This window comes from Lingula anatina, chromosome 5 (assembly GCF_051362555.1).
Source record: "Lingula anatina isolate TDL-2025a chromosome 5, LinAna3.0, whole genome shotgun sequence".
NCBI lineage: Eukaryota > Metazoa > Brachiopoda > Lingulata > Lingulida > Lingulidae > Lingula > Lingula anatina.
The window spans coordinates 14,631,300-14,656,644 of record NC_141771.1 but is presented as its reverse complement, the minus strand read 5'-3'; the positions used below and the strand labels follow the sequence as shown (position 1 = coordinate 14,656,644).

At 37.1% G+C, this 25,345-nt stretch overlaps 3 protein-coding genes and 1 long non-coding RNA gene across 4 annotated transcripts; 2 read left to right on the top strand and 2 right to left on the bottom strand.

Annotated features, from left to right (window-relative positions):
• Positions 1-67: 67 nt before the first annotated feature.
• On the bottom strand, positions 68-3,085 carry LOC147761698 (uncharacterized). The gene is made up of 4 exons (XM_087013910.1): positions 2,680-3,085; positions 1,593-1,760; positions 742-843; positions 68-299 (listed from the first exon to the last, which is right to left on the bottom strand). The coding sequence occupies exons 1-4, from the start codon at positions 3,034-3,036 to the stop codon at positions 156-158; spliced, it is 771 nt and encodes a 256-aa protein (XP_086870036.1). The 5' UTR covers positions 3,037-3,085; the 3' UTR covers positions 68-155.
• Positions 2,068-8,373, top strand: LOC147761697 (uncharacterized). Its single transcript, XR_015334778.1, has 4 exons — positions 2,068-2,512; positions 7,328-7,640; positions 8,004-8,027; positions 8,336-8,373. It is a non-coding gene; the product is annotated as an uncharacterized LOC147761697 (long non-coding RNA).
• Positions 8,374-8,405: 32 nt separating this feature from the next.
• On the top strand, positions 8,406-20,565 carry LOC106153134 (uncharacterized). The gene is made up of 39 exons (XM_087014032.1): positions 8,406-8,425; positions 8,589-8,621; positions 8,790-8,822; positions 8,986-9,018; positions 9,190-9,237; positions 9,398-9,445; positions 9,611-9,643; positions 9,911-9,946; positions 10,198-10,224; positions 10,455-10,481; positions 11,256-11,303; positions 11,559-11,591; positions 12,006-12,038; positions 12,291-12,323; positions 12,554-12,586; positions 13,420-13,467; positions 13,722-13,754; positions 14,160-14,192; positions 14,445-14,477; positions 14,708-14,740; positions 14,876-14,908; positions 15,252-15,284; positions 15,802-15,834; positions 16,043-16,075; positions 16,308-16,355; positions 16,617-16,649; positions 16,885-16,917; positions 17,310-17,342; positions 17,603-17,650; positions 17,888-17,920; positions 18,147-18,176; positions 18,420-18,452; positions 18,693-18,725; positions 18,845-18,877; positions 19,044-19,076; positions 19,254-19,286; positions 19,469-19,501; positions 19,768-19,895; positions 20,260-20,565. Exons 1-39 carry the CDS (start codon positions 8,406-8,408, stop codon positions 20,442-20,444), a joined length of 1,599 nt encoding a protein of 532 aa, XP_086870158.1. The 3' UTR covers positions 20,445-20,565.
• Positions 20,566-22,651: 2,086 nt separating this feature from the next.
• On the bottom strand, positions 22,652-25,180 carry LOC106153141 (UDP-glucuronosyltransferase 1A1-like). Its single transcript, XM_013526956.2, has 2 exons — positions 24,792-25,180; positions 22,652-24,463 (listed from the first exon to the last, which is right to left on the bottom strand). Exons 1-2 carry the CDS (start codon positions 25,033-25,035, stop codon positions 23,073-23,075), a joined length of 1,635 nt encoding a protein of 544 aa, XP_013382410.2. The 5' UTR covers positions 25,036-25,180; the 3' UTR covers positions 22,652-23,072.
• Positions 25,181-25,345: the final 165 nt, after the last annotated feature.

Below are 25,345 nucleotides of genomic sequence, written 5' to 3'. Positions count from 1 at the left end.
ATTTCAATCGCCAATGTTGTGGAAATACTATCTATTTTACCATTTTGATTCTTGTTGTAGCAAAAAATATGATAAAACTTTGATATTTATTTTCATATATATTTACACCGTTGCTTTCATTCATTATTTAGTTAATTTGTCTGTACACAATCCATTTACTCTAAAGGGTGAACCCTGGTGCGTCTGCGTCCACCGAAATAAAATGAAGATCTCACGGCATCTACGACAGAATTCCACCACCGTCTGAATCTAGAGGGGGGCTTGCTTTGTTCAAACACATCGCGCCGAATGGGGAATTTCTGAAAATACAGCATTATCTCATTAAAGGTATGTAAATTATTTTTTGTGAATTAGTAGTGAGGAATGTTTCCTCTGAAAAAACACATATAAAGGAAGATTTTGATGACCTATCTTGTCCCCCCACAAACCCTAACCTCTACCAGGGTGGCAGATACACTGTATTATAGGGGAATTTTGAAAAAGTCGGAGAATGGCAGAGAATTAAATGACGGTCTATTTATCTTAAAGACATATCCGCGAATATCTTGTGAAAAATCATTCTGTCGCCCTGGCAGAAGGGTAACCAACCCAAATTTACCGTTAATACTTGCTTAAAAGCATAAATATAAGTAAAGAATATATTTATAATGTTTTTAATATTCTCCTTTTTACCAACTTCATCTGATTTTTTGCACAAATATTTTTTTTTGGGGGGGGGGGGCTAAAACGATATACATGTACCTTTTGGTTGTTTTCAAAGTTCCTCAGGCACTCTTCCTCAAATCTAATTCTTTCCTCTTTAATTTTCGACTTATCTTGCTCTTTGGCGATGTTAAGGTTAGCCTAAAAAGGAAATTGCAATCTTTTTATACATAGGTGTTTGATTAAAGCAAACTGAAAAATGAAAACATTTCAGTAACCGGAAGAAGTGAACCTCTTAATCTCCGTAGTGAAACGGACAGTTCTGGGTCTTCTGGAAAACGGTCAGAATTCATAAGTTTACATTGATGGGCATCTAATTTTGTTTCGTTGGAAGACGGTCACAAATAGAGGATAGATCAACAAAGATAATTCGGAAAAAACTGTCAGAAAAGATATCTGGATCCGCCCAAATCTGAGAAATGGCATCAAACCTAGATGAAACTTTGATTCAGAGCAGTGTCATAGTGTTACTCATTTATTTCGAAATGTTGCTGGTACGTTACATTCTTGATCGGTATCTCTTGTAATAATAATAATAATAATAATAATAATAATAATTATAATAATAATGCAATTTTCAGTGTTGTTTACGTTCACATATACATGTAGATACTAATACTACAAAGATAGATTAAAAACTTACATAAAAGTAATTAAAAGTAAAAGTAAAAGTTAACCGAAATGTTATTCAAATAGGAACATTTTAATTCTTCTTAAAACAGTCACAGGGGGCATTAAAAGACAACCTTAACTTGTACATTATAAAATCTTTTATAAATAAAAAGCCCAACCACCATAACAAAGTTTCATTCTTATAGAACTTAAAAGTTAATAATTCATTTCCATAAGCCCATGTAAAATTTACTTCGGCGAAACAATTGATATCTCACTTTTTGTGTCTCTTCCTTTGCTTTCGGGGCCATCTCTCTTTTGACTTCTATCTGTTCCTCATCCAGGGAGATTTCTTCTGCTCCCATTATCTTTGACAGCCTTTCATCTACTATTTCCTTTGTCCTTTCTATGTCTGTAAGTTCCCTTTCGAGTTTGTTTTGTGAGACCTTGAAATGCACCCTGAGCTTCAGAGATAACTTGCCACTAACCTCTTCACTATAGCCTATCTTCATCGTGTCAAGTTACCTCTGACCACATTCGATAGCCTCCGCCGCCCGCCAATCAAATTTAAAGCCCGCTCATTGACTCATTGAACGATTTAGCCAATGAACGCGAACGAGTCAAAGCGCGCTTTGTTCAAATCCGGACCAATCAAAGATAAGGCTGAATATCAGGGACTTGCCGTAACCTGTGGACAGCACGCAAAAAACATCATCCCTCAGTAGATAATGATGCAGGGCCTCAAACTGCGCTGGTTTCAATTCCGATATACTCATATTTTGCAAAGAATCAAGAGATAACTTAACACATTATTTTACGTAGTCACTCGTAGGAGACGCCATTAGAATGCTTTCTTCGTGTTCGGTTATGCACTCGGAACTACTCGGATGTCTCCGCACTCGACAATAACTTTGTTGTTAGTATGGAGCTTGCGGAATCAGCCGAGGATTGCCGATTGACGGTCAACCAATCAGCGTTTTCACCAAACTTTGGTGAAAAATTTTGAAACATGGATTCGATTGGCTTATATAAACTAGGTCAAACTATTTTCGTCAGAGGTAACTTGACACGATGAAGATAGGCTATAGTGAAGAGGTTAGTGGCAAGTTATCTCTGAAGCTCAGGGTGTTGAAATGTAAAAGTAAACACATATTTTCAGCTGCTACCGCCTGATAAAATACAATGACATAACTAACAGGTGAGTTTACTGAATCTGTGAGATACTTTAAAAGTTGAAAAATCGTATATATGACGAATTTTAACAAGCAAGCAAGTAACCCGAAATTAGAAATATAGATTAACTAAAAGGTTAAAAAACAAAACTTGGGAGAAAAACGATGGCTTAATCTCCAGCTTAGCCCTTACCTTTTCCAGTCTAGCACCGGTGGATGGTGTCCGTGCTCTGAGTAACTCGGCTTTCATGGCTTCCGCGCGCTTGAGCTTTTCTTCAAGCAATATTGATAATTCCACAGGATCCCACGTTCTATCTGACGCTGCAAACCTACGTAAAATGCGGCTCGGGACTGTCTCGTAGTCCGTTGTGCAAAAGACCATAGGTGTCAACGGCCTAGGAGGAGGGGTGGGATTTCCACCTTCTGCGTCTATCCATAATGCCACCTGCCTTGCTCTCGGTTCTGGTCTCCAGTTTTCACCGTGGACTCTCAAATCCAACGTTTCATCATTCACTACGTTCCAATCCACATCCCTGCCTCCACTAGCCATCTTTTGTGGATGAAAATAACTTCGGTAAAAAAGAAGTTTTGCTTGAAGTGAAGTGAATAATGCAACCTTGGGGAATGACGTCATTGTAGCTGTGACGTATATGCGTCATGACGTTACGCCATGAACAAAAAAGTCGTCGTAAAAAGGAAAAATGGTTGTGTTTAAAAAGTTTACTATCCCGCTTAGACTCTTACTTTTTAAAACACAAACACTTAATATTGAAGACAGAGTATTGGAAGTAAACAAATACACTTTATTAAAATGCAAATAATAATAACAATAATAATGTGACTGACTGTCAATGTGTTTTAATTAAGCCATTATTATTGCATTTTGACTACTAACTAGCCCTAACATCAGGATTATTTGAAGGTGGGGGGTCCGCGGAAGCTGATTCACCCCCCCCCCCTCCCCCCAACTGGCGTGGGGTTCGGGGCCCGCTGAAGGGCCCCGAAAGATTTTGGTATTTTAGAGGGCGACAATGCCATTTGGCACGGTATAGAACTATGATTTAGTTAGTCAAAATTCTAATTTTAAGAGAGGTCCAGAAATCGAAGTGGGTGTTAGGACCCCCTCCCTGACCCCCACCCCTCTAAATCCGCCACTGCCTAACATGTACTAATCATATGGGACCCCGGCCTTCTATTTTGTGACTATCATTCCTGCCACACTGGGTTGCTTTCTTTACTTGTTTAATCCTCTTAAAATAAAATTTATTATAACTATTAGTTATATTCACTCCATCTTTTCGTTTTCCTGCAAAGTTCAAAACTCTACGCATTGTATCCGCATTCTTTGTATTGTTAAGGAGAGACTCCCATTGTTATTCTATTCTACTCTATAAGTGTTAGACTATTGTTAATAAGACGACAGACAATGGAGTTCCACATTTTTGCGGGATGCCACGTTGACGACTCTGTCCCTGCAGTCTTCCGGAATCCAGCAAAATGTTCTTGGCAATTCTGACCAGTTCGTCCGTAACCACCCGAAGAAAAGATCCACAGTAAAAAAAAAAGTGTTCATCGGAGAGATTGTTGCTAGTGAAGCAAATCTGCAACCTTGAAGACCATTTATTTCTGCCTTGATCAGCGTTTGTTAAACTCCGGCGAAAGGCTGAAGTATACACAGGCTGGGGCATTACAATATGTTACGAAGTTTCCAGGTATCAACAAACATAAATTACGCTTAAAATTATTTGAAAATGGTAAATTGTAAAAAATAAAAGATGGATTAATATGAACAAACGATAGTATATTACAAATTACACAAATAAATAAGATATTCACATAAACAGTGCAAAAATGTAGGCGAAGGACCAGGAGGATAGGGGGTTAGGACCCCCTTTCCCTCCCCCCCCCCCCTCCACAAACACAATGGCTTTTTTTCAGTCGCGTCGGCCATAAGCGCAGAACGCGGGGGGGGGGGGGGGGGAAGGTGAGGGGCAAAGGAAATTCATATTCATATCTAATCGATATTTTTCTGAATGGTTACCCCCCCCCCCTCCGTTTTTCAAAAACGTTTGTCACACACTCTTTCTCTTCCTTTCTACTTACACACGTGTTTGCACAAACACACATACATACACACACGCACCCACGCACGCACGCACACACACACACACACACACACACATTTTACTCATTGCGCGCCTAGAATTATAAATGGCGCCCCTAGTGACACCTGTTGTCAGTTATGTTCAGATATCCGCGGGCACACAGCAAACATGCACGTGAACAAGCTAACGCTACTGTTCGCTCCTCATCCCTTAAAAATAAGCACAGCTGTTATTCTGCTGACCCCTCATCTCACGGTAAGCCAAGCGTCTATACTTTGAAACCGAAACGTTTGCAAAGTTCTATGTCCATACCTTCCTAAACGCGGTTAAAGGCTGTCTCTAAAATATTAAAACTTTACTTCTACAATACATCAAAGTAGAGCAAATGAATCACTTTCTGTCGTATCCCTATCCGAATTAAAAAAAGATCCTTAGTACATGCATATATTCATTACAAGTACAGTATATAAGTTATAACACTGATGCGTCTATGACCCCATTTCCAGAGATTAGATCGATCTACTTTAGGGGTTCACGCTAAATAGCTGTCAGCCGAGCGGACACGAAAGTTAAATACCCCCTTACAGCTTGTAGTAGGCGGGACGGACATTTAAGCCGGATTATCTGACAGTAATCTAGTGAGACTCCCCGCGGGGAAAGATCGATCTAAAAGCTCTGGGAATACAGCCTATGAAGATCTACTAAAAAGATGAATTATGCAATCCAAGCTTTCGGCCCCTAGGCCTTCTTCAGGGATTTCCTTTCAAGAATATTTCTAATATTTCTTTCAGCGTCATCATCGTCTAAAAAACACAAAATCGTCTTTTCCATGCATTTTTTAATGATTTCTCGACTTAAACTTCTCTTTTTTTGGTGTTAATAGCATAGACACCTGGCACTCTTAATAACTCTTAATAACCCAACAAGAGGACACACGAGTTTGGTCGGTGATACGTGATAATTTGACCGTTTCCATATAACCATGCACCTCATATCCATGTATCATTCAGATAATAGTTTTACTTCTTAGTGTTAAACATTACAGCCTCAGATTTCATTTTCAAATATTATTATAATATAATACCATCCTGATGGAAATTCATGTGTATAGTTTGTCCATCATTTTGTTAAAAGATTAAACCTTTCCTTTTTCTACACATGATAGCTGAGATTAAAGCTGTACCTTACAGAGATTTCAGCCACTCCGTGACCTTCAGTGTCTGTTGCTATGAGACTGAACACTATGCACTTACATGTACGTCTCAGTAATCATTTAGTGTAGAAAATGAAAAGTTAAACCTTATAACATAATCATTCATAGTTGCCTGACGATATTGGATTGCGACTGCACTGGCCAATGTCAGGATCATAAAAGCACATGTGCCTTGTCATTCCGTCCAGCTTGTTAGACCGGGCGTGCATCTTCAGCCCCCTATTAATTAAGTCAATAGATTAATTTTTTTTCTTTTCGCTTCCATGACTCGGAAATTGTTGGGCAGTCATTTCTCTAGCCAGATGTATCAAAATGTGTTTAATGTAAAAACTGTCGCAGTGAGATTGATAAAAATTGCTATATCTCTTGTATTATCTCTATACTCCATCATTCAGAAGGAATGTATTTTTAAATTGGAAAAGTTTTTATCCTCTGTTACCTGGTTTGATTGAGGCAACTTAGAAGACATACAGAGAGCGCACCCCTTGGCAAATAAAACATAAAATGGGAATTATAAGAAAAAAACGCAAGTAAGCGCACAGATAACAACAACAATAATGTATATAATAATAATAACGATAACAAGAGTCCCGTCATGCGACGTGACCGTGAAACTTAATATCAGCGTGACATGTATAAAATCCCAGTTAAATCGGGACGCGCAACCCTTTATTATGCCGAGAACGTAACGGGTTTCACTTCCATAACTCACAAAAACATTCCGTCATGAACACGAAATGAACATCGCAATTATGGAGCACTAATAAGGTTATTTCAGTGAAAGAAGTTTTCACTTTTAATATTTTGGACACAATATATTAAAATTGTCGGTGACTAAGCAACCACATTTACGCTTTCATGTTTTCGGTATATGGCTATGTTTATGTCACGTCACTGCAGCGTTGTGCATGACGCTGAATTCTGGCGCTGTGACAAACCCGACTTTTGTCAAGATGATGGGTGACAGTGCGTTGTCGATCATTCGTCATTGGAACGATTTGCCCAACCATAATTAACCACTATGCAAAAGCGCGCGGTGGGGGGGGGGGGGGGGGGGGGGGGGGGGGGGGGGGAGGGGGAGGGGGGGGGGAGGAACAGTATGATATCAAACTATATAAACCATTCTCCAGTCGTTTTTGTTATTTTAAAATTCATATGTCATCCCTCATTTTCTTTTTTTTTCCCTCCTCTACTCGGACATCATCAAAAGCCTCAATGTATTTTGCGCAGATCATCTTCTATCTCTTGGGTCATAACGGCTTGAATAATTTGCCCGGGCTCATTTTCTTCCCACAGTAAAAGATATTAACCAGCAAATACACACCGCGCCTCGTCTTGGTAATTCTTCATATTAACTGCTAGATAATCTCCATGAGAAGGATACGATAGGAGAGAGAGAAAGTAAAAAAAGAGAGAAAACATATTTAACCCCCACCCTCATCCACGTTTCATTAATTGATAAAAAAGGCATATCTGTCTGATCCCAAGATGACCCTTTTCCGTCATTTTATTTCATTTCACAGTAAATATCTCGGAAGGCATTAATCTCAGACGACTTCTGATTAATGGAGGCAGACGGTGTCAGCCACAGCAAGAAAAACGCATGATGGCCAAAAGTGGGGACCTGTGAGAATTTAAAAATAACGCCGGTGACTGTGGGCTTTATAAAGGGCAGGCTCACAGAGTTAACACGTCAAAGCGGTTTCTTTTCTGCTGCTGTTAGCCGTCCAACAAACTTAGTATAATGAAGGTTGCAATTGCTCTTTTCTTGGCCCTGGTGGCAGTTTCCAGCGTGTGTGGAACATATGTTTATCCTGTATATAAAGGTGTCGTCGGGTGAGTCTTTGAACATAACCGTTTTTAGGATCTTCTGCCTCTTTGTTTAGTACGGCAAAACCAAAAAAGGTTTTTGTCGTCTCTCTCTCTCTCTCTCTCTCTCTCTCTTTGTGGTGGTGGTGGTGGAGGGAAAGGGGGGTGTTGGGTTGTGGACAAGATTTCTTTTAAGGACCCTTACAACTTTTGATGGTTCTGTAAGGACAGACATATGTTCAAAGAGAGAAGTGATACAAATTTTAACTAATATACCTTATACAGCTTTATTTGGTTTTATTACAATCAAAAGTTTGCCTTTGAGAAAGTTTTTTTTATTCAAATAAAACTGCATCATAAATTATAGTCTTTGTTCTTTTCTTTCTCTAGTGTGGGTAAGGCTGGCGGTTACGGGTAAGTCCAAGTTTTTGCTTTTTTTTCCATATTTATATATAAAAGAACTTGCCTCTTGACTTCAGTAAACCCATATTATTCATTAGTTTTAGTATTTTCATTTATTCACTGACTCATGTACAATCAATTAGATGTCTTTAATATTTATTCATTTTAAGCGTGATGTGGGTGATTCGATATTTTACGTTTTTTTTCAGCCGAGCCCATGTTATTAATATGTTTTTGCATTTTAATCTATTTTTAACTAATGTACGTATTAAATAAAACACAATTTTAAACTTAAATGCTGTCCCTATTTCTCCTTGCAGCGTGGGTGTAGGAGGCTATGGCGGCCTTGTAGGGTAAGTCCATGTAACAACTGCATTTTTCAACTTTTTTATGATTTCTTACTTTATAAAGTATCCAGAAGAAACTCTTTCTTGGGGGATTATTGCAACGTATCAGTACGGGTCAGTTAAAAACAGTACAGCGTTTGCGCATATTTATCTATCTTTCATAATGTATTTTATACAAAATATTGCACCTTTACCTCCAATGTTTCCTTTTTCTTTTTTCGTCTAGAAAAGCTGGAGTTGGCCTCGTCGGCGGTGTAGGGTAAGTCTACGTTATAAAGACTTTTTTCACATTTCCCTTTATTTTTTACCCTATTCGTGTTCAGTAAAAATGCGTCTTTAATCTTTTGAATGTTAATTTTTCTGATGCTGACTTTCATATAAAAATGAATCTGATCCTCAAATGTTACTGTTTTCTTTTATTCTCTAGAAAAGCTGGGGTTGGCCTTGTCGGCGGTGTTGGGTAAGCATGTGTTATAACATTATAACAGAGCTTTTGCATTTTCGTTTATTCCTTACTGCATTTTCTTTCGTTTTGTTTGTCATATTTTGTACGTGTTTGCATACAACAGAAACCTAAAATAAAACATATCCTAAAATGTCACCGTTTTCATTTTTTTCTTTAGAAAAGCTGGAGTTGGATATGGCGGCGTTGTAGGGTAAGTTTATATAAAGCCTACAGTATTTTTTTTTTTCATTTTTGTTTTCTCTCCTTATGATCAAAGGATAAAGTTTCTCTTGTATACTGGAATATCTATATTTTTATTGCTCCTCGTTCCAATAAAAGTGTATCTTAACCTAAATTTCTCCGTTTCCATTTTTCCCTGTAGAAAAGCTGGAGTTGGATATGGCGGAGTTGGTTATGGCGGCGTTGTAGGGTAAGTTTATATGAAGCCTACATTTTTTTTTTCATTTTTGTTCACTCCTTATGTTCAAAGGAAAACATTCTCTTATTGGAATGTTTATCTTTCTATTGCTCCTCGTTCCAATAAAAGTACATCTTAACTTAAATTTTGCCGTTTCTATTTTTCCCTGTAGAAAAGCTGGAGTAGGATATGGCGGAGTTGGCTATGGCGGCGTTGTAGGGTGAGTCCATGTTATAATAACGTTTTTTTATTTGCCATGTTTTGTCCCTTACTTACGTTGAAAAGAAAATGGTTATTGAAATGAAATATTGACATTTTTTCTTTATTTTCGTTCCAATAAAAATAAACTTAACTTGAAATGTCGCCGTTTACATTTCTTTTCTAGAAAAGCTGGCGTTGGTTACGGCGGCGTTGTTGGGTAAGTCTATGCTGTAATAGTACTTTTTAACTTTGTTTTTTATATTTCCTTATTTAAGTTCAAAAGAAAACGTTTCTGAAGTCACAAATATTAAAAATTGCTGATAAATACCGGCATATAATGGCTTTTTATCAGTCCATAACAGTACAGCGCTTTCGAATATTCAGGTATTTCTAGGCCTACACGTACATGTATGTGTATTTTACAAATGTATCCAAAACTTGTTTCTCAACCTAAAATGATGCTGTTTTCTTTTTGTTTCAATAGAAAAGCTGGTGGAGTAGGCCTTGCCGGCGGTGTAGGGTAAGTTCTTGTTATAACAGCGTTTTCACCTTTTAATTTATCTTTTTCCTTATTCATATTCAGATAAGAAATGCTTCTTGAATGAAGATAACAACGGTTTTCATTTCTTCGTCATTTATCGCGGTTGTACATGTAACTGCCTATTAAATGTTTAAAGAAAAGTTCTTTACATACTATCGTGAATTGATTTTTATATTGTATACCCAAAGGAGAATGCACCATAACTTAAATCGTCTTCCTTTTGTCTTCAGAAAAGTCGGAGCTGGATATGGCATTGGGTAAGAGTTTCCACTTTTTTCTATTTATTTCCAAAAGAAAACGCTTTTTAACGCTAGATTGATAGATTCTTTTATTTCCATTTTCCATTAGTGAATCTGAAACTGTCCATAACCGCTTCAAATCCCCACGACATATTAATGTTTTGGTCTATTATTTGGTTTTTCACACATCTACGTCTATATGCGTCATCATCAACCTAAAATGTCGTCTTTTTCTTTTTTTTCTGTAGAAAAGCTGGCGTCGTCGCCCCCGTAGGGTAAGACCAACTTATAACGGTGTTTTAGAGCGCATTCTCAACGGATTAAGCCAGGCTTTACAAAGCCGGTGACCTAAAAATGGCGGACGTACATGAAAGAAAAACCGCCTAATCTTTTAATAGTCTCTCCGCCTCCCCACACGTCGTCCCTGCGGGGTACAGTAATTAAATCTCGGCTCCGTTCGCCATGCGGAAGCTACCTGAGAAATATTAAGTGCGCATGCTCATCAGTTAAACTCGTGGTGAAGAAAGCATGGCGGCTGAAGGCGATCGAAGGAAAAAAGCTCTTCTGTTCTATTATGTTTGAAAACAGAGACGAAAAAGGAATAATTTGGCCCGTAGAGCAGCAATGAATCGACTATCTACGGAGATAATATCACCAGAGATATTCACGGAAATATTAATGTTCGGAGCCGAGATTTAATTACTGTACCCCGCAGGGACGACGTGTGGGGAGGCGTGTGAGAGGCGGAGAGACTATTAAAAGATTAGGCGGTTTTTCTTTCATGTACGTCCGCCATTTTTAGGTCACCGGCTTTGTAAAGCCTGGCTTAATTCGTTGAGAATGCGCTCTTAATTTATTTATTTATTTCCTGATTTGTGTTCAAAACCCTATCAAATTGAAACACGAGCCTTTATTATAATTGCTATTATTTGTTTTCACTTTAGTAGGATAGTAACTGCATATTCAGCATATTCGCTTTTGCACGTGTCTATATATAGGAAATGCATCAATACCTTCAATGTTGACGTTTTTCTTTCTTTCCCCTCTAGAAAAGCTGGAGTTGGTTATGGCGGCGTTGGTTATGGCGGCGTTGCAGGGTAAGTTCATGTTATTACAGCGTTTTCACATTTTAAGTTATTCCTCTTTGCCTTATTTGATTTGATATTAAATCGCTGTTGAATTAAAATATGAACGTTTTTATCTTCTTTCGCTTTAACTCGATTAAAGCTTCTTAAAAGATTTTTGCTAATAAGTCTTTTATTACTCTTCTTTTGCATATGTTTTTTACGCGTTTATCCAAATAAAATTCCATCACGACCTAAAATGAAGCCACTTTCTTTTTTTTTCTGTAGAAAAGCTGGAGCTGGCCTTGTAGCCCCTGTAGGGTAAGACCATGTTATACCCACACGTTTTTATTTATTTTCTAGTTTGTTTTTGAAAGAAAATGGTTCAGATCACAGGCCCGTAGCCAGCAATTTCAGAGGGGGGGGGGGGGGGGGGGTTCGTTTTCTGAAAAAGTGGACCTTTTACCATAAAATCCTCAAATACATAGGTCAAATTTTATCCAGAGTGGACCTTTTCCCAGCAAAAAGGGTGGTTCTTTCGAACCCCCCCGAACCCCCCCTGGCTATGGGCCTGGATCATGATTTACAAAACCAAATTCCCATTTATTTTCACGCTAGTTAGATTAATAGAAAAAGGTTGCATGTTTTAAATTTTCATTTCCTTCTTTACTCAAGAATGTTTAATATAAAATGCATCTATTAGACATGAAATATCTCCTTTCTTCCCCCCTCTAGCGTGGGTGTGGGAGGTTACGGCGGCGTTGTAGGGTAAGTCCATGTTACTACAGCGTTTTTCAAACTTTTATTGAACCCTTTATTATCTGTCTTCTAAAGAAAATGCATTTTGGTGTAGAATATCAATATTTGCATATAATTTTCAACCACTGTAGTGTTATGTGATCTACCTACAACTACAATTCAAAACATTGGACCGTTTTCTTTATTGCATCAGTTTTTACGTGTGATAGGTCTAAAAGTAACGTTTTTGCGTCGACTTAATGTTTCCTTTTTTCTTTATAGTAAAGCTGGAGCCGGCCTTGTCGGTGGTGTAGGGTAAGTCCTTCTCATTATTTGTGTTTAATAGGAAATGCTTATCAGACTGAAACACCTACCTTTTCATTACCTTTACTTCTCACTCTAGTGTGATCGGAGCTCCTTGTAACAGTTTTCCGGATACGGCCATATCTTTAAAGTATACGGCCATTATATAAGCATATTCATTTTAACGCTTGTGTATACATAAATACATTACCTTCGATATCAACTATTTTTTTTTCTTACAGAAAAGCTGGAGTTGGTTATGGCGGCGTTGTAGGGTAAGTACATATTATTACTGCGTTTTCACATTTTAATTTATTTTTTGCCTTATTTGGGATTGAATAAGAATGCTCACTGAACTAAAGAGCGCATTCTCAACGGATTAAGCCAGGCTTTACAAAGCCGGTGACCTAAAAATGGCGGACGTACATGAAAGAAAAACCGCCTAATCTTTTAATAGTCTCTCCGCCTCCCCACACGTCGTCCCTGCGGGGTACAGTAATTAAATCTCGGCTCCGTTCGCCATGCGGAAGCTACCTGAGAAATATTAAGTGCGCATGCTCATCAGTTAAACTCGTGGTGAAGAAAGCATGGCGGCTGAAGGCGATCGAAGGAAAAAAGCTCTTCTGTTCTATTATGTTTGAAAACAGAGACGAAAAAGGAATAATTTGGCCCGTAGAGCAGCAATGAATCGACTATCTACGGAGATAATATCACCAGAGATATTCACGGAAATATTAATGTTCGGAGCCGAGATTTAATTACTGTACCCCGCAGGGACGACGTGTGGGGAGGCGTGTGAGAGGCGGAGAGACTATTAAAAGATTAGGCGGTTTTTCTTTCATGTACGTCCGCCATTTTTAGGTCACCGGCTTTGTAAAGCCTGGCTTAATTCGTTGAGAATGCGCTCTTAATTTATTTATTTATTTCCTGATTTGTGTTCAAAACCCTATCAAATTGAAACACGAGCCTTTATTATAATTGCTATTATTTGTTTTCACTTTAGTAGGATAGTAACTGCATATTCAGCATATTCGCTTTTGCACGTGTCTATATATAGGAAATGCATCAATACCTTCAATGTTGACGTTTTTCTTTCTTTCCCCTCTAGAAAAGCTGGAGTTGGTTATGGCGGCGTTGGTTATGGCGGCGTTGCAGGGTAAGTTCATGTTATTACAGCGTTTTCACATTTTAAGTTATTCCTCTTTGCCTTATTTGATTTGATATTAAATCGCTGTTGAATTAAAATATGAACGTTTTTATCTTCTTTCGCTTTAACTCGATTAAAGCTTCTTAAAAGATTTTTGCTAATAAGTCTTTTATTACTCTTCTTTTGCATATGTTTTTTACGCGTTTATCCAAATAAAATTCCATCACGACCTAAAATGAAGCCACTTTCTTTTTTTTCTGTAGAAAAGCTGGAGCTGGCCTTGTAGCCCCTGTAGGGTAAGACCATGTTATACCCACACGTTTTTATTTATTTTCTAGTTTGTTTTTGAAAGAAAATGGTTCAGATCACAGGCCCGTAGCCAGCAATTTCAGAGGGGGGGGGGTTCGTTTTCTGAAAAAGTGGACCTTTTACCATAAAATCCTCAAATACATAGGTCAAATTTTATCCAGAGTGGACCTTTTCCCAGCAAAAAGGGTGGTTCTTTCGAACCCCCCCGAACCCCCCCTGGCTATGGGCCTGGATCATGATTTACAAAACCAAATTCCCATTTATTTTCACGCTAGTTAGATTAATAGAAAAAGGTTGCATGTTTTAAATTTTCATTTCCTTCTTTACTCAAGAATGTTTAATATAAAATGCATCTATTAGACATGAAATATCTCCTTTCTTCCCCCCTCTAGCGTGGGTGTGGGAGGTTACGGCGGCGTTGTAGGGTAAGTCCATGTTACTACAGCGTTTTTCAAACTTTTATTGAACCCTTTATTATCTGTCTTCTAAAGAAAATGCATTTTGGTGTAGAATATCAATATTTGCATATAATTTTCAACCACTGTAGTGTTATGTGATCTACCTACAACTACAATTCAAAACATTGGACCGTTTTCTTTATTGCATCAGTTTTTACGTGTGATAGGTCTAAAAGTAACGTTTTTGCGTCGACTTAATGTTTCCTTTTTTCTTTATAGTAAAGCTGGAGCCGGCCTTGTCGGTGGTGTAGGGTAAGTCCTTCTCATTATTTGTGTTTAATAGGAAATGCTTATCAGACTGAAACACCTACCTTTTCATTACCTTTACTTCTCACTCTAGTGTGATCGGAGCTCCTTGTAACAGTTTTCCGGATACGGCCATATCTTTAAAGTATACGGCCATTATATAAGCATATTCATTTTAACGCTTGTGTATACATAAATACATTACCTTCGATATCAACTATTTTTTTTTCTTACAGAAAAGCTGGAGTTGGTTATGGCGGCGTTGTAGGGTAAGTACATATTATTACTGCGTTTTCACATTTTAATTTATTTTTTGCCTTATTTGGGATTGAATAAGAATGCTCACTGAACTAAAGGTGTATCTAAATAAAATTGTATCATGACTATTTTTCTTTTTTATTTAGAAAAGCTGGAGCTGGCCTTATCGGTGGTGTGGGGTAAGACCATGTTATGACAACATATTTCCATGCATTTCCTTCTAAATTATTTTTCAAATGAACATGTTCATCTTGAATCGAATATAACATCATTTCTTTATTTTCATTTGGTTTGTTATTGGTGCCCAAAAGGAAATGCTTATCAATTAAAATATGACCGTCATTATCATTATGCTCATTTACTTTCACTATTGTATGATTGGAACTGCCTACAACAGCTTTTTCAGACACGTCCATAAAATAACTGTCTTTTAGTATATTTAATTTTATAGGTGTCTATACATACATGAAAATTTGTAATTACCTTCGATGACGACGTTTTTTCTTTCTTTTTTTTCTCCAGAAAAGCTGGAGTTGGACTTGCCGGCGGTATTGGGTAAGTCCGTGTTATAATATCGTCCTTGGATTTTAATTAATTCCTTTCGCCTTAATTGTGATTGAAATGAAATGCATCTGAATTAGAATATAAGCCTTTAAAATAGTTTCTTTTGCTTTAACGCGGTCAAACTTCTTATGACATGTTTTTTTTTAAGACCACGGTACTAGAGCTTTCTTGCAATCATTCCTTTTTACACTTGTGTATCCAAATAAAATTTTGTCTTTACCTAAAAAATGTCGCCATTTTCTTTTTTTTTTCTGTAGAAAAGCTGGAGCTGGCCTTGTCGCCCCTGTAGGGGAAGACCATGTTATAAAAAAAAAACTAATTATTTTCTTCCTGATTTATGTTCAGATGAAAATGGTTCTTGATTTAGTATATAAACAATTTATTTCTTCTCACTTTGGTGCGATTGAGACTGCCAGTAACGACATTTAGTTTTCATTTACTTCTTCAATTTAGATGTTAAAAATAAATCCTCTCAAACCCAAAATGTTTTTACTTTTTTCTCCTCTAGCGTTGGTGTAGGAGGCTATGGCGGCATTGCAGGGTGAGTACATATTCCTACAGACTTTTTTAAAATTTAACTGATTTCTTTCTTCCTTGCGTTCCACTGTAGTACAGTAGAAACATCCCTAAACGGCTTTTCATAACATTTCATCTTTTTCCATAGTTATGTTTTTTCACTTGTTATCTATCCAAAAGACATTGCATCTAAACGCCACCATAACTTAACCTTTTTTCTTTTTTATTTATAGTAAAGCTGGTGCTGGCGTTGTCGCTCCTGTAGGGTAAGTTCATCTCATAACAGCATTTTTACACTTTTTTTGCGTTCAAAATGAAATGCGTAGATTGTATCGTGAACCCTTTTTATCATTTTTCCCTTTTTTATACAAGTGTGATTTGAACTACCTATAGCGGCATTTTCAGTTTATTTCATGAAATAACAGCGTTTTTGCATGTTCATTGTATTATACGCGTCTCTATATAAAAAAGTGAAGACCTTTTTATTTTCCCCTCTAGAAAAGCCGGAGTTGGATATGGCGGAGTTGGTTATGGCGGCGTTGTAGGGTAAGTCCATGTTATGACAGCGTTTTCACTTTTTTAATGATTTTTAAATGCTTCATTGGTATTTGACAAAAAATCTTCCCGAATAAGAATATATATTTATATTTTTTCTTTTCTAACGCGATTGAGATATCTTAAAATATTTTCTTGTGGATAAGTCAATGACACTGCCTTGCTTACTCATAAACAGTAGCTTTGGCGCTTGTGTATCCAAACGATATTGGGCCATGACCTAAAATGTCGCCATTTTCTATTTTTCTGTAGAAAAGCTGGAGCTGGTCTTGTCGGCCCTGTAGGGTAAGACCATGTTATAACTCCGTATTTTAATTTATTTCCTTCCTGATTTTTGTTCAGATGAAAATACATCTTGTGAGTTAGAATATTCTTTTCTTTAAACTCTAATATGATTCGAACTGACCGTAACGATTTTATCAGAAAAGTCCACGATATTACAACGTTTTTGCAATTTCATTTGTTTCGTTTCTTGTACATGTTAAGAATAAAATACATCTTAAACCTTTTTCCTCTCTAGCGTGGGTGCAGTTGGTTATGGCGGCGCTGTTGGGTAAGTCGATGTTACGTCAGCGCTTTTCAAACTTTAAATGACATCTTTCTTTTGCAAAAGTGTTCATCAGCTCGGTAGTTGAATTATATGTGATAATAATTAAGCACAAGCTGAGAGCTAACGGTATGAAAATATTAAAATAAAGTCTCAGCGTGTGTTTTGTATTTATTCTATATGATATCTTTCTTACTTGTTTCCCAAAGAAAATGTTTCTTGGATGAGAATAACAGTCTTTTCATTGATTCTACTCACAGTACATAGTGAACTTTGAACTGCCTATAACGCTTTAAGGGGATCATTACATAACATAACAACGTTTTTGCAGATTCGTCTATCCAAAAGTAATTGCATCTTGACACCGTCTTAATTCTACAGTTTTTTTATCTTTATAGCAAAGCTGGAGCTGGCCTTGTCGGCGGTGTGGGGTGAGTCCATCTTATAAGAGCATTTTCACTTACTTTTCTTTCTTTTGTTATTCGTATTCAAAAGAAAATGTTTCGATTAGAACAAAACATTTTATTGTTTATTGTCAATCTAGTATGATTGAAACCACCTATATCAGCTTTTCCAGATAAACCCCACAAAATTTAAGTGAATGGGCAATTCGATGTTTTAATTGTGTCTATCTGGTACTAAATTGCTTCATCACCTTTATTATCGACATTTTTCTTTCTTTCCCTTCTAGAAAAGCTGGAGTTGGATATGGCGGAGTTGGTTATGGCGGCGTTGTAGGGTAAGTCCATGTTATTACGGCGTTTTTATGTTATATTTTTGTCTTCCTTATGTTTAAAATAAAATGTTTACTGAATTTGAATATATAATCCTGTTCTTAATTCCTTTTAAATTTTCCTTTAACATGCTTTTGACGTGTGCATTACAACGTTTTTAGTATTCATTGGTCTTTAAGCGTGTGTATCTAAATGAAATTCAATTACGACCTAAAATGTCGCCATTATCTTATTTTTTATAGAAAAGCTGGAGCTGGTCTTGTCGCCCCTGTTGGGTAAGGCACAGTCATAACAACATCTGTTCAATTATGTCCTTCCTGATTTGTATTAAGATAACTTTTTTTATTAGCATATAAAGCTCTAATTTTTTTCACTCTGGTGCGATTGAAACTTTTTCAGATAATTCCATGACATTATAACGTTTATGTAATTTCATTTCTTGCCTTAAATATATGTGTTTAAAATGAAATACTTTTTGAACTAAAATCTTTTCCTCTCTAGTGTTGGTGCAGTTGGCTATGGCGGCGTTGGGTAAGATCATGTTAATAACGCATTTTCTAACTTTTATTAATTTATTTCCTTTCCTGTTCCAAGAGAAATAAACTATAAACTGTCTGTTAGACTTCTTAGTGTCGTTCCACCAGATGGCAGATTTATCTATTTTTACATGTTAATTTTCAAAAGTAACAGTTTTCCGTCTTTGACATTTAACGTATAATCTATCCAAAAGTAATTGCATCGTTGTCTTAATGTCGCTGTTTCCTTTTTTTATAGCAAAGCTGGTGCTGGCCTTATTGGCGGTGTAGGGTAAGTTCCTCTTAAAATAACATTTTCAAACTTTCATTTCTTTCGTTATTTGAGTTCAAAAGTCCATGCCAATTAAATTGAAACATCCACCTTTTTATCATCTATATTTGCACTAGTATGATTAGAACTACCTATAATTTTTTCTCAGATAAATACATAACATTACAGGGTTTTTGCAAATTCTAAGGTTTGTTCATGCATGTGAATACATACAAAACTAGATCTTCTTTTTTTCCACAGAAAAGTTGGAGCTACCATTGTCGGTCCTGTAGGGTAAGTCCATGTTATAACAGCATTTCCACTTTTTAATTCTTATTTCCTGTTTTTCTATTGCTTACAATGAAAATGAATCTTAGTCTAAAATGTTACTATTTTTCCTTTTTTTTTTTTAGAAAAGCTGGGCCTGGCCTCATCGGCGGTGTAGGGTAAGTCTACTTTACAACAACTTTTTTCAGTTTATTTCTTACCTTATTTGTGACCAGAAGAAATGCTTCTTTAATTAGAATATTAACCTTTTGATACTGACTTAGATATGTGTATCCATTGAAAAAATAATCTGAACCTTAAATGGCATCGTTTTATTTTCTCTAGAAAAGCTGGGGTTGGTCTTGTCGGCGGTGTAGGGTAAGTCTACTTTATAACCACCTATATGTCTCATTTTTCCTTTATTTCTTGCCTTATTTGTAATCAGAAAAAAAAGCTTCTTTAATTAGTATATTAACCTTCTGATACTGACTTGTATATGTGTATCCAGTGAAAAAAATAATCTGACCTTAAATGACACCGTTTTATTTTCTATAGAAAAGCCGGAGTGGGCCTTGTCGGCGGTGTGGGGTAAGTCTATTTTATAACAACCCATATCACGTTTTCCTTTATTTTTTATATAATTTGAGATCAGAAAAAGATGCTTCTTTAATTATAATGTTAATCTTTGGATATCGATTCTTATACAGTATCTGTATCTATTGAAAATTAATCTGAACATTATGTGTCACTTTTGTCTTTTTTCTCTATAGAAAAGCTGGGGTTGGTCTTGTCGGCGGTGTGGGGTAAGTCCTGTATTTTGACTTTTCCATTTAATACTTTCCTTATTTGTGTCATAAAAAGAATATGCTTCTTCAACCAGAATATCAACCTTTTTATATTTTTTTTTTCACCCAAAGCCGGTTAGGCTTGCCTATCGCAGTTTTTCCTCAAAATATCCATATATAATAAAATTTTTATGCAAATATATTTATTTAAATTCAATTTATGTTGTTTATCCAAAATTTAGTGCATCTTTAAAAGTCTAAATTGTCTACATTTTTTTTTCTAGGAAAGCTGGGGTTGGTCTTGGCTATGGACTTAATGGTCTCGGCGGCTACGGTGGTTACGGTCACGGTGGGTACGGCGGCCTAGGTGGACTGTATGGCCAACAATTCCGCTACCACGGAAGTTATGCTGGTGAGTCTCTCTCTCTCTCTCTCTCTCTCTCAAAAACACACGTGCACTCTCTTTCTTTCTCTCTCTCTCTCAAAAAGAAAAACGTGACACGTTTTATTCAGTAACTCATGACTATCGATACAAGTATACAACACTTATTTCTTTGGTGTAAAAGATCCTTGCAAAGTTTCAGCAAGCGGTCTTGTATCTTATGCAAAGAACTCTTAAAAGATGTTTGCTTTACGAGCTTGGTTTTTAATGTTAATGTAACATCTTTTTACATTTCATTTACTCTTATAATTTATTCTTATAAGTGTACCGCAAAAACATGCATGGTGAATTAATTAACTAAGCAACCTTAAAGCACGTGCACTTTGAATTCTAGGCAAGTGCGGGTATGACGGCGTCTACGCCGGGGACGCACACACTCTGGTCTTTTGCACCAACGGTCGTGCCCTGCTTCAGCCTTGTGCTCCGGGCTCTGCCACCACTGGCCTTAAAGTAGGAAAATACTATCCCGCCACGGTGTGCAACGTGAACCTTATTGGCGGCAAAGCTTTCTACGGTTAAAAAGAAGTAGCCAATATTCATCGCCGACCTGCGTGTAATTTATAGGATATCTGGGCGCATGAACAAACCGCATTTCTGTTTGAAATTTCAATGGCTTCAATAAAAATATGAGCAACTGCAACTGACAGCAAATGTGTCTGTTTTATTGAAATAGTTATTGGCTCATTTAGTGGCTGATCCGGGGAGGGAATCCGAATGGGGGAGGTGGAGTGGGGTACGGGGCACAACAGGCCTGAATATTTTCTTCCTTTGCTACTGTGCTGTTCATTTTTTTCCTCCTTTTCCTTCCCCTATCCACCCCTTTTCATCCTAGTGCTCCCTTCTCCCAGAGTAAAGTTCTGTACACTGTATCAGTGTATAAGGATTACAGGAGCTGACAGACGAAAAGCACGTTGTTGATAAAAAAGTAAAAATCATGTACAAAGTGGAGTCACCCAAAAGCAGTAAAATCAGGAGCCCGGCAAATAATTTTATCAGCTGTTATAAGTTATGGTAATAGTTTCTTTTAAACAACAGTTAAACTGAGAGTTATTGATGTCTTTTCTCTAATATAAAAACCAAATTAAACGCGTGTGTGTGTGTGTGTGTGTGGGGGGGGGGGGGGGGTTAACTGCACACCACAAACTTAAGCTCCAATAATACCCGCTCTGTCAAAAAACGTCAGTAATTTCATATTACAATCATTTTTCAAAAATGTAAGCAAGCCCTTGAGACGAACTCAAAAGCAACTTATACAAAAATAAAAGAAATTCCCACGGAAACTCTCGTTTAAGAAAATAAATCAAAATGCAATGCAATGCAATGCAATAATTTTGCACAATAATAGACACTAATGAGATAACTTAGAGATTAAACTTAATCTACGTGAGATCTTATCTACGTCGTGAAACAGTCTCACGGTACACATTTTAAAACCGCCAAAGGTGAAACGTAAGTATTCAAAATGAAAACTCACCCTTTGCCCATTTCATTTCACTGTGATTCACAAGATAATCCTTTCCTATGGGATATAATCTTATACGTCACGCTTATATATATCACATCAAAAAATCTGCATCATTGTGACCAACAAACAACTGGAGACGGCGCAGGTGTATTACGGGACATCGCTTAAAATGTTGAGCATAAAGTCTATATCAGACGGACACGCGATCATTTGGTGCTGAGAAAGCAAAGGTGCCTCCCACAAAGTCGTCTAAATATATTAATAGATACTTTCTTTAGAATATCTATTTTCATAAATGGTTTTCTCTTGCTTAAAATTAACTCATTTATCAGTTCAACCTGGATTTAATCATTGAGTTTATTTATGTCATGGCGGCACGGAAAAAGAGGGGAAAAAATGGAGATGACAGTGTCAGAAAGGACCTCACATTAAGTCGACTAAATATGTTAAATCGTTAAGTCCGTATCATGGTGGTCACAAACAACTGAAGACAGCAAATGTGTTTGTCTGGGCGTCGGTTTTATAAAAATTCACATAAAAAAATAATAAATAAAAATCATGCTTGGTAACTTGTCAGCAAACATCTGAAGACCCTCGGGACGAGATGGAGTAGACGAGTTTTAACAGGAGGGCAGTATAAAACCGGGAATTGGCCTTAACGTGTCTTTTGTTGATCCAAGACAAGCATACTGTAGAATTTGATGACTGATATCTTCTCACTATGGGGTGGGTTCGATAAATACACGCTTCAAATAGATATCAAAGTCACTTGGATAGAACAAGACCGAAGCTCACTGTTTCTGTACAGGGGCGGATCCAGGATTATTTGCAGGGGGGGGGGGGGGGGGGGTCCGCGGATGCGAAGCCGACCTCTCCCCCCCCCCTCCCTTGGCGTTGGAAATTTTTTGGTATTTTAAAGAGCGGAAGGTGCCATTTGGTATACGGTTTAGAACTATGATTTGGCTGGTCAAATTTTTAATTTGAAGAGGGGACCATTGGTGTGATTATTTCAGAAATACAAGGGGGGTCAGGACCCCCCTGACACCCCCCCCCCCCCCCAAATGCTGTAGGCGTCCCAGATATGTCAAGACGCGAGTCTCGCCCATTCTCGGTCCTAAATATTTCTTCTGTAAGCGCATAAATTTTCACTACTATTTCGAGTCATTTTCGCAGTCGCCTTAAATTCAGCACTTCAGACTTTTGCTAGATAACAAAGAATTCTACGCATTTGCTACGAAGTAACATAGGAATAACACAACGATAACAGATAAAATGATTTATATCGATAACATGTGTAAATCCTTAAGGAATCAACGAACAAGCATAAAGTAAACTATAAAATGCTTAATGATAAACATTTGATTGAAATGAGTTTCTTTCAGTTGCAAAAATAAAATAAAATAATAATAAAAAAATATAAAAGCATTAGTAGATGATAAAACAAAGCGAAGAGCAATCATCAAAATCATCAAATGATTCATAAAAAGGAAATTTTGGTCTTGCAATTTGCCCAATGTTTTCACTCAAGTGATTCATCGTTCCTCATAGTTTTTTTTAACATAAATAAGAATGATTGCCATAGAGCTTATACTTACTTATCCTCTTCTAGGCATTGTAAGAGCTGATAAGCATTACAAAAATATGGCCAATGTATTAAACGTTACATCATTGCACTTTTCAGACTAATTTTCTTTCTTTATTTCTACCTCCTCTGGGGACACAACTAATGAATCTTTTCTTGGCATCAGGAATGTCTTAAATCGCTCAAAAAGGGACAATTTGGGTTCTTCTTCTCCCTCAGAGAGCCTCCATTGACGAAAGCAACTTTTACACCTTTTAAAGCACAACTTTATAACACAACCTGTCCCAACTACCACAATCACCACAACAACGGCTACCAACGCAATCACATCTAGCATTAGGTACTGCCACTGAGTTAAACTATATGCTGCCATGGAGTGAAGGTGCATAGGGCCGTGGTGTGAAATAACATAGTCAACCCAGTAATTCACCGTGTCTTTCACACCCATGGGTCTATCTTTCATAAGCCGAGATATTTTTTGGGCATTTTTTGTGTAAAATGGATCACTGATAACTGTCTTAATAGCCTCAAGGAGCTGCTCCTCAGTGACCGTCTGAAAATCTAACTTGACCCCCATTTTGGCACGACTGACCAGTAGTTCCGCGTAGTGAAACTGATCCATGTGGAGGGGCATGGCAATGACTGGCACTCCATGATATGCTGCCTCGAGGCTCCCCGAGGCCCCGCAATGAGTGATGAACAATTTTGTCTGTGGGTGACCGAGTAGATCATTCTGAGGCAGCCAGTCGGATTGCACTACATTTGTACTTAAATTTGGCAGTTGCTCTCCTGTGTTGCGCCACAGAACATTTTGCTCAAGTTTTGAAAAAGCTGATGCAAATGTCTGAGCTCTTTCCTCATTCATTGTAGATACCAAAGATCCGAATGACACCACAATAACTCCTCGGTTTCCTGAAGAATTCATAAAATTTTCTTGTCGCTCTGTAAGTGGTCTTGCTCTTCTTGTAATTGCAATGGGGATTATGTGCGGCATAAACAGCTGAGGGTAGTCAAGTGCAAAATGGGTATTTGCAAATGTTATTGAAGCTCTCTCATGTGCCCTTTTCAGGTCCACTGGCACATCCAAGTTGTACTTCTCTTTCAGAGACAGTAAATGCTGTTGGCCACGACTGAGAAAGTTACTACTTACACTCAGATACCAAAGTGCATTGATCAGCCTCTCAGTTAAACTCATTTTTTCTGTGAAGTGGGAAAACATATGGGGGACAAATGCATAGTTATTTGCATAAACTTCTCCCCAGCAGGCAGCCACACCATTATTGCTGTATAGGATAGTTGGAATATGAAAATAATCAATTAGGAATCTGCCACAGAGTTCCATGTAGTCTGTTATAAATAAATCAAAGTGTTGCACCTTTAGTTCATGAATAAGTTCACCCTGCAAAAGTCCTGTGCAATAGTCTTCAGCAATCTTTAGCAAGTTCACCGACTTCTCTACTTCTTGAATTTTGTCAAGAGAGCTCATATCCACTGAAAGTGAACACAGAAATAACAGTCTAATATCTTAAGGTAAACTTTTGTCTTACTCTGTTCAAAACAGAAAAAAATAGAGAATGTTCCCTCCTAAATGAGAGACCACCTAAATGTATAAATAAATAATTAAATAAATAAAAAAATTAATAAATATCCATAAAAATTCTCAGAAAGATCAAGTCTCAGAGTTATCAAATGAATTAGATGAAAAAGCAAAATCAATAAAGTAGATGTACATGTAATACTATGAAAAATATCCTCTTTTTCATTTAAAATTTAAAAAAGCCAAAAAAAAAAAAAAAAAAAAATGTACTCGTGGCGGTACCTGTCAACTTATCCGGTGAAGACCAGTAGACGTAGTTCACGCCAACTTTCTCTTCTGACTTCATGTTAGAGGGAAGCAATACAGTGACCTGATGTTTTCCCTGATCCGCGATCATGACAGCGATATTTTCTAGATTCATCAACCGAGAGGTTTTCTGAAGTGCGTACGGAAAGATCAGCACTTTACCTGTGTCCCCCATATTTGCAACTAACGTCAACATAAATAAGAATTGCAAGAAAGGCATTTTCTTGTCGTTGTTTGGCACTTTTTCACTTTCAATTTCGGTCAGGAGAAAAAAAATTTAGATCCAAAAATAAGTCATTTTGACAACGCACATTTATTTCCTGGTATGCTTTCTGTACTCCATTTGTGAAGAATGCGGCAGATTGTGGACATTTGGGATAAAATGTCAATATGCAATTTCATTCGTAAACAGATAGTAATTTTATCAACATTTTAATATTCAATACAAAATTTAATCAAGATATTTACTGAAGCATAAGAATATATTTAATTTAATGAGTTCAAAATAACCATTTCTTATGATAAGAATT

What these genes read in the sequence shown, in the direction of transcription:
- LOC106153141 (XM_013526956.2), bottom strand. Translation starts at nt 25,035, where the DNA reads ATGCCTTTCTTGCAATTCTTATTTATGTTGACGTTAGTTGCAAATATG. An exon ending in TTCACCGGATAAGTTGACAG is followed by an intron (nt 24,464 to 24,791) that starts GTACCGCCACGA and finishes GTTCACTTTCAG; the next exon opens with TGGATATGAGCTCTCTTGAC.
- LOC106153134 (XM_087014032.1), top strand. Translation starts at nt 8,406, where the DNA reads ATGATTTCTTACTTTATAAA. An exon ending in GGTTATGGCGGCGTTGTAGG is followed by an intron (nt 9,238 to 9,397) that starts GTAAGTTTATAT and finishes TTTTCCCTGTAG; the next exon opens with AAAAGCTGGAGTAGGATATG. An exon ending in GGTCTTGTCGGCCCTGTAGG is followed by an intron (nt 16,650 to 16,884) that starts GTAAGACCATGT and finishes TTTCCTCTCTAG; the next exon opens with CGTGGGTGCAGTTGGTTATG.
- LOC147761698 (XM_087013910.1), bottom strand. Translation starts at nt 3,036, where the DNA reads ATGGCTAGTGGAGGCAGGGATGTGGATTGGAACGTAGTGAATGATGAA. An exon ending in CCGGTGCTAGACTGGAAAAG is followed by an intron (nt 1,761 to 2,679) that starts GTAAGGGCTAAG and finishes GTGCATTTCAAG; the next exon opens with GTCTCACAAAACAAACTCGA. An exon ending in CAAAGGAAGAGACACAAAAA is followed by an intron (nt 844 to 1,592) that starts GTGAGATATCAA and finishes TTTCCTTTTTAG; the next exon opens with GCTAACCTTAACATCGCCAA.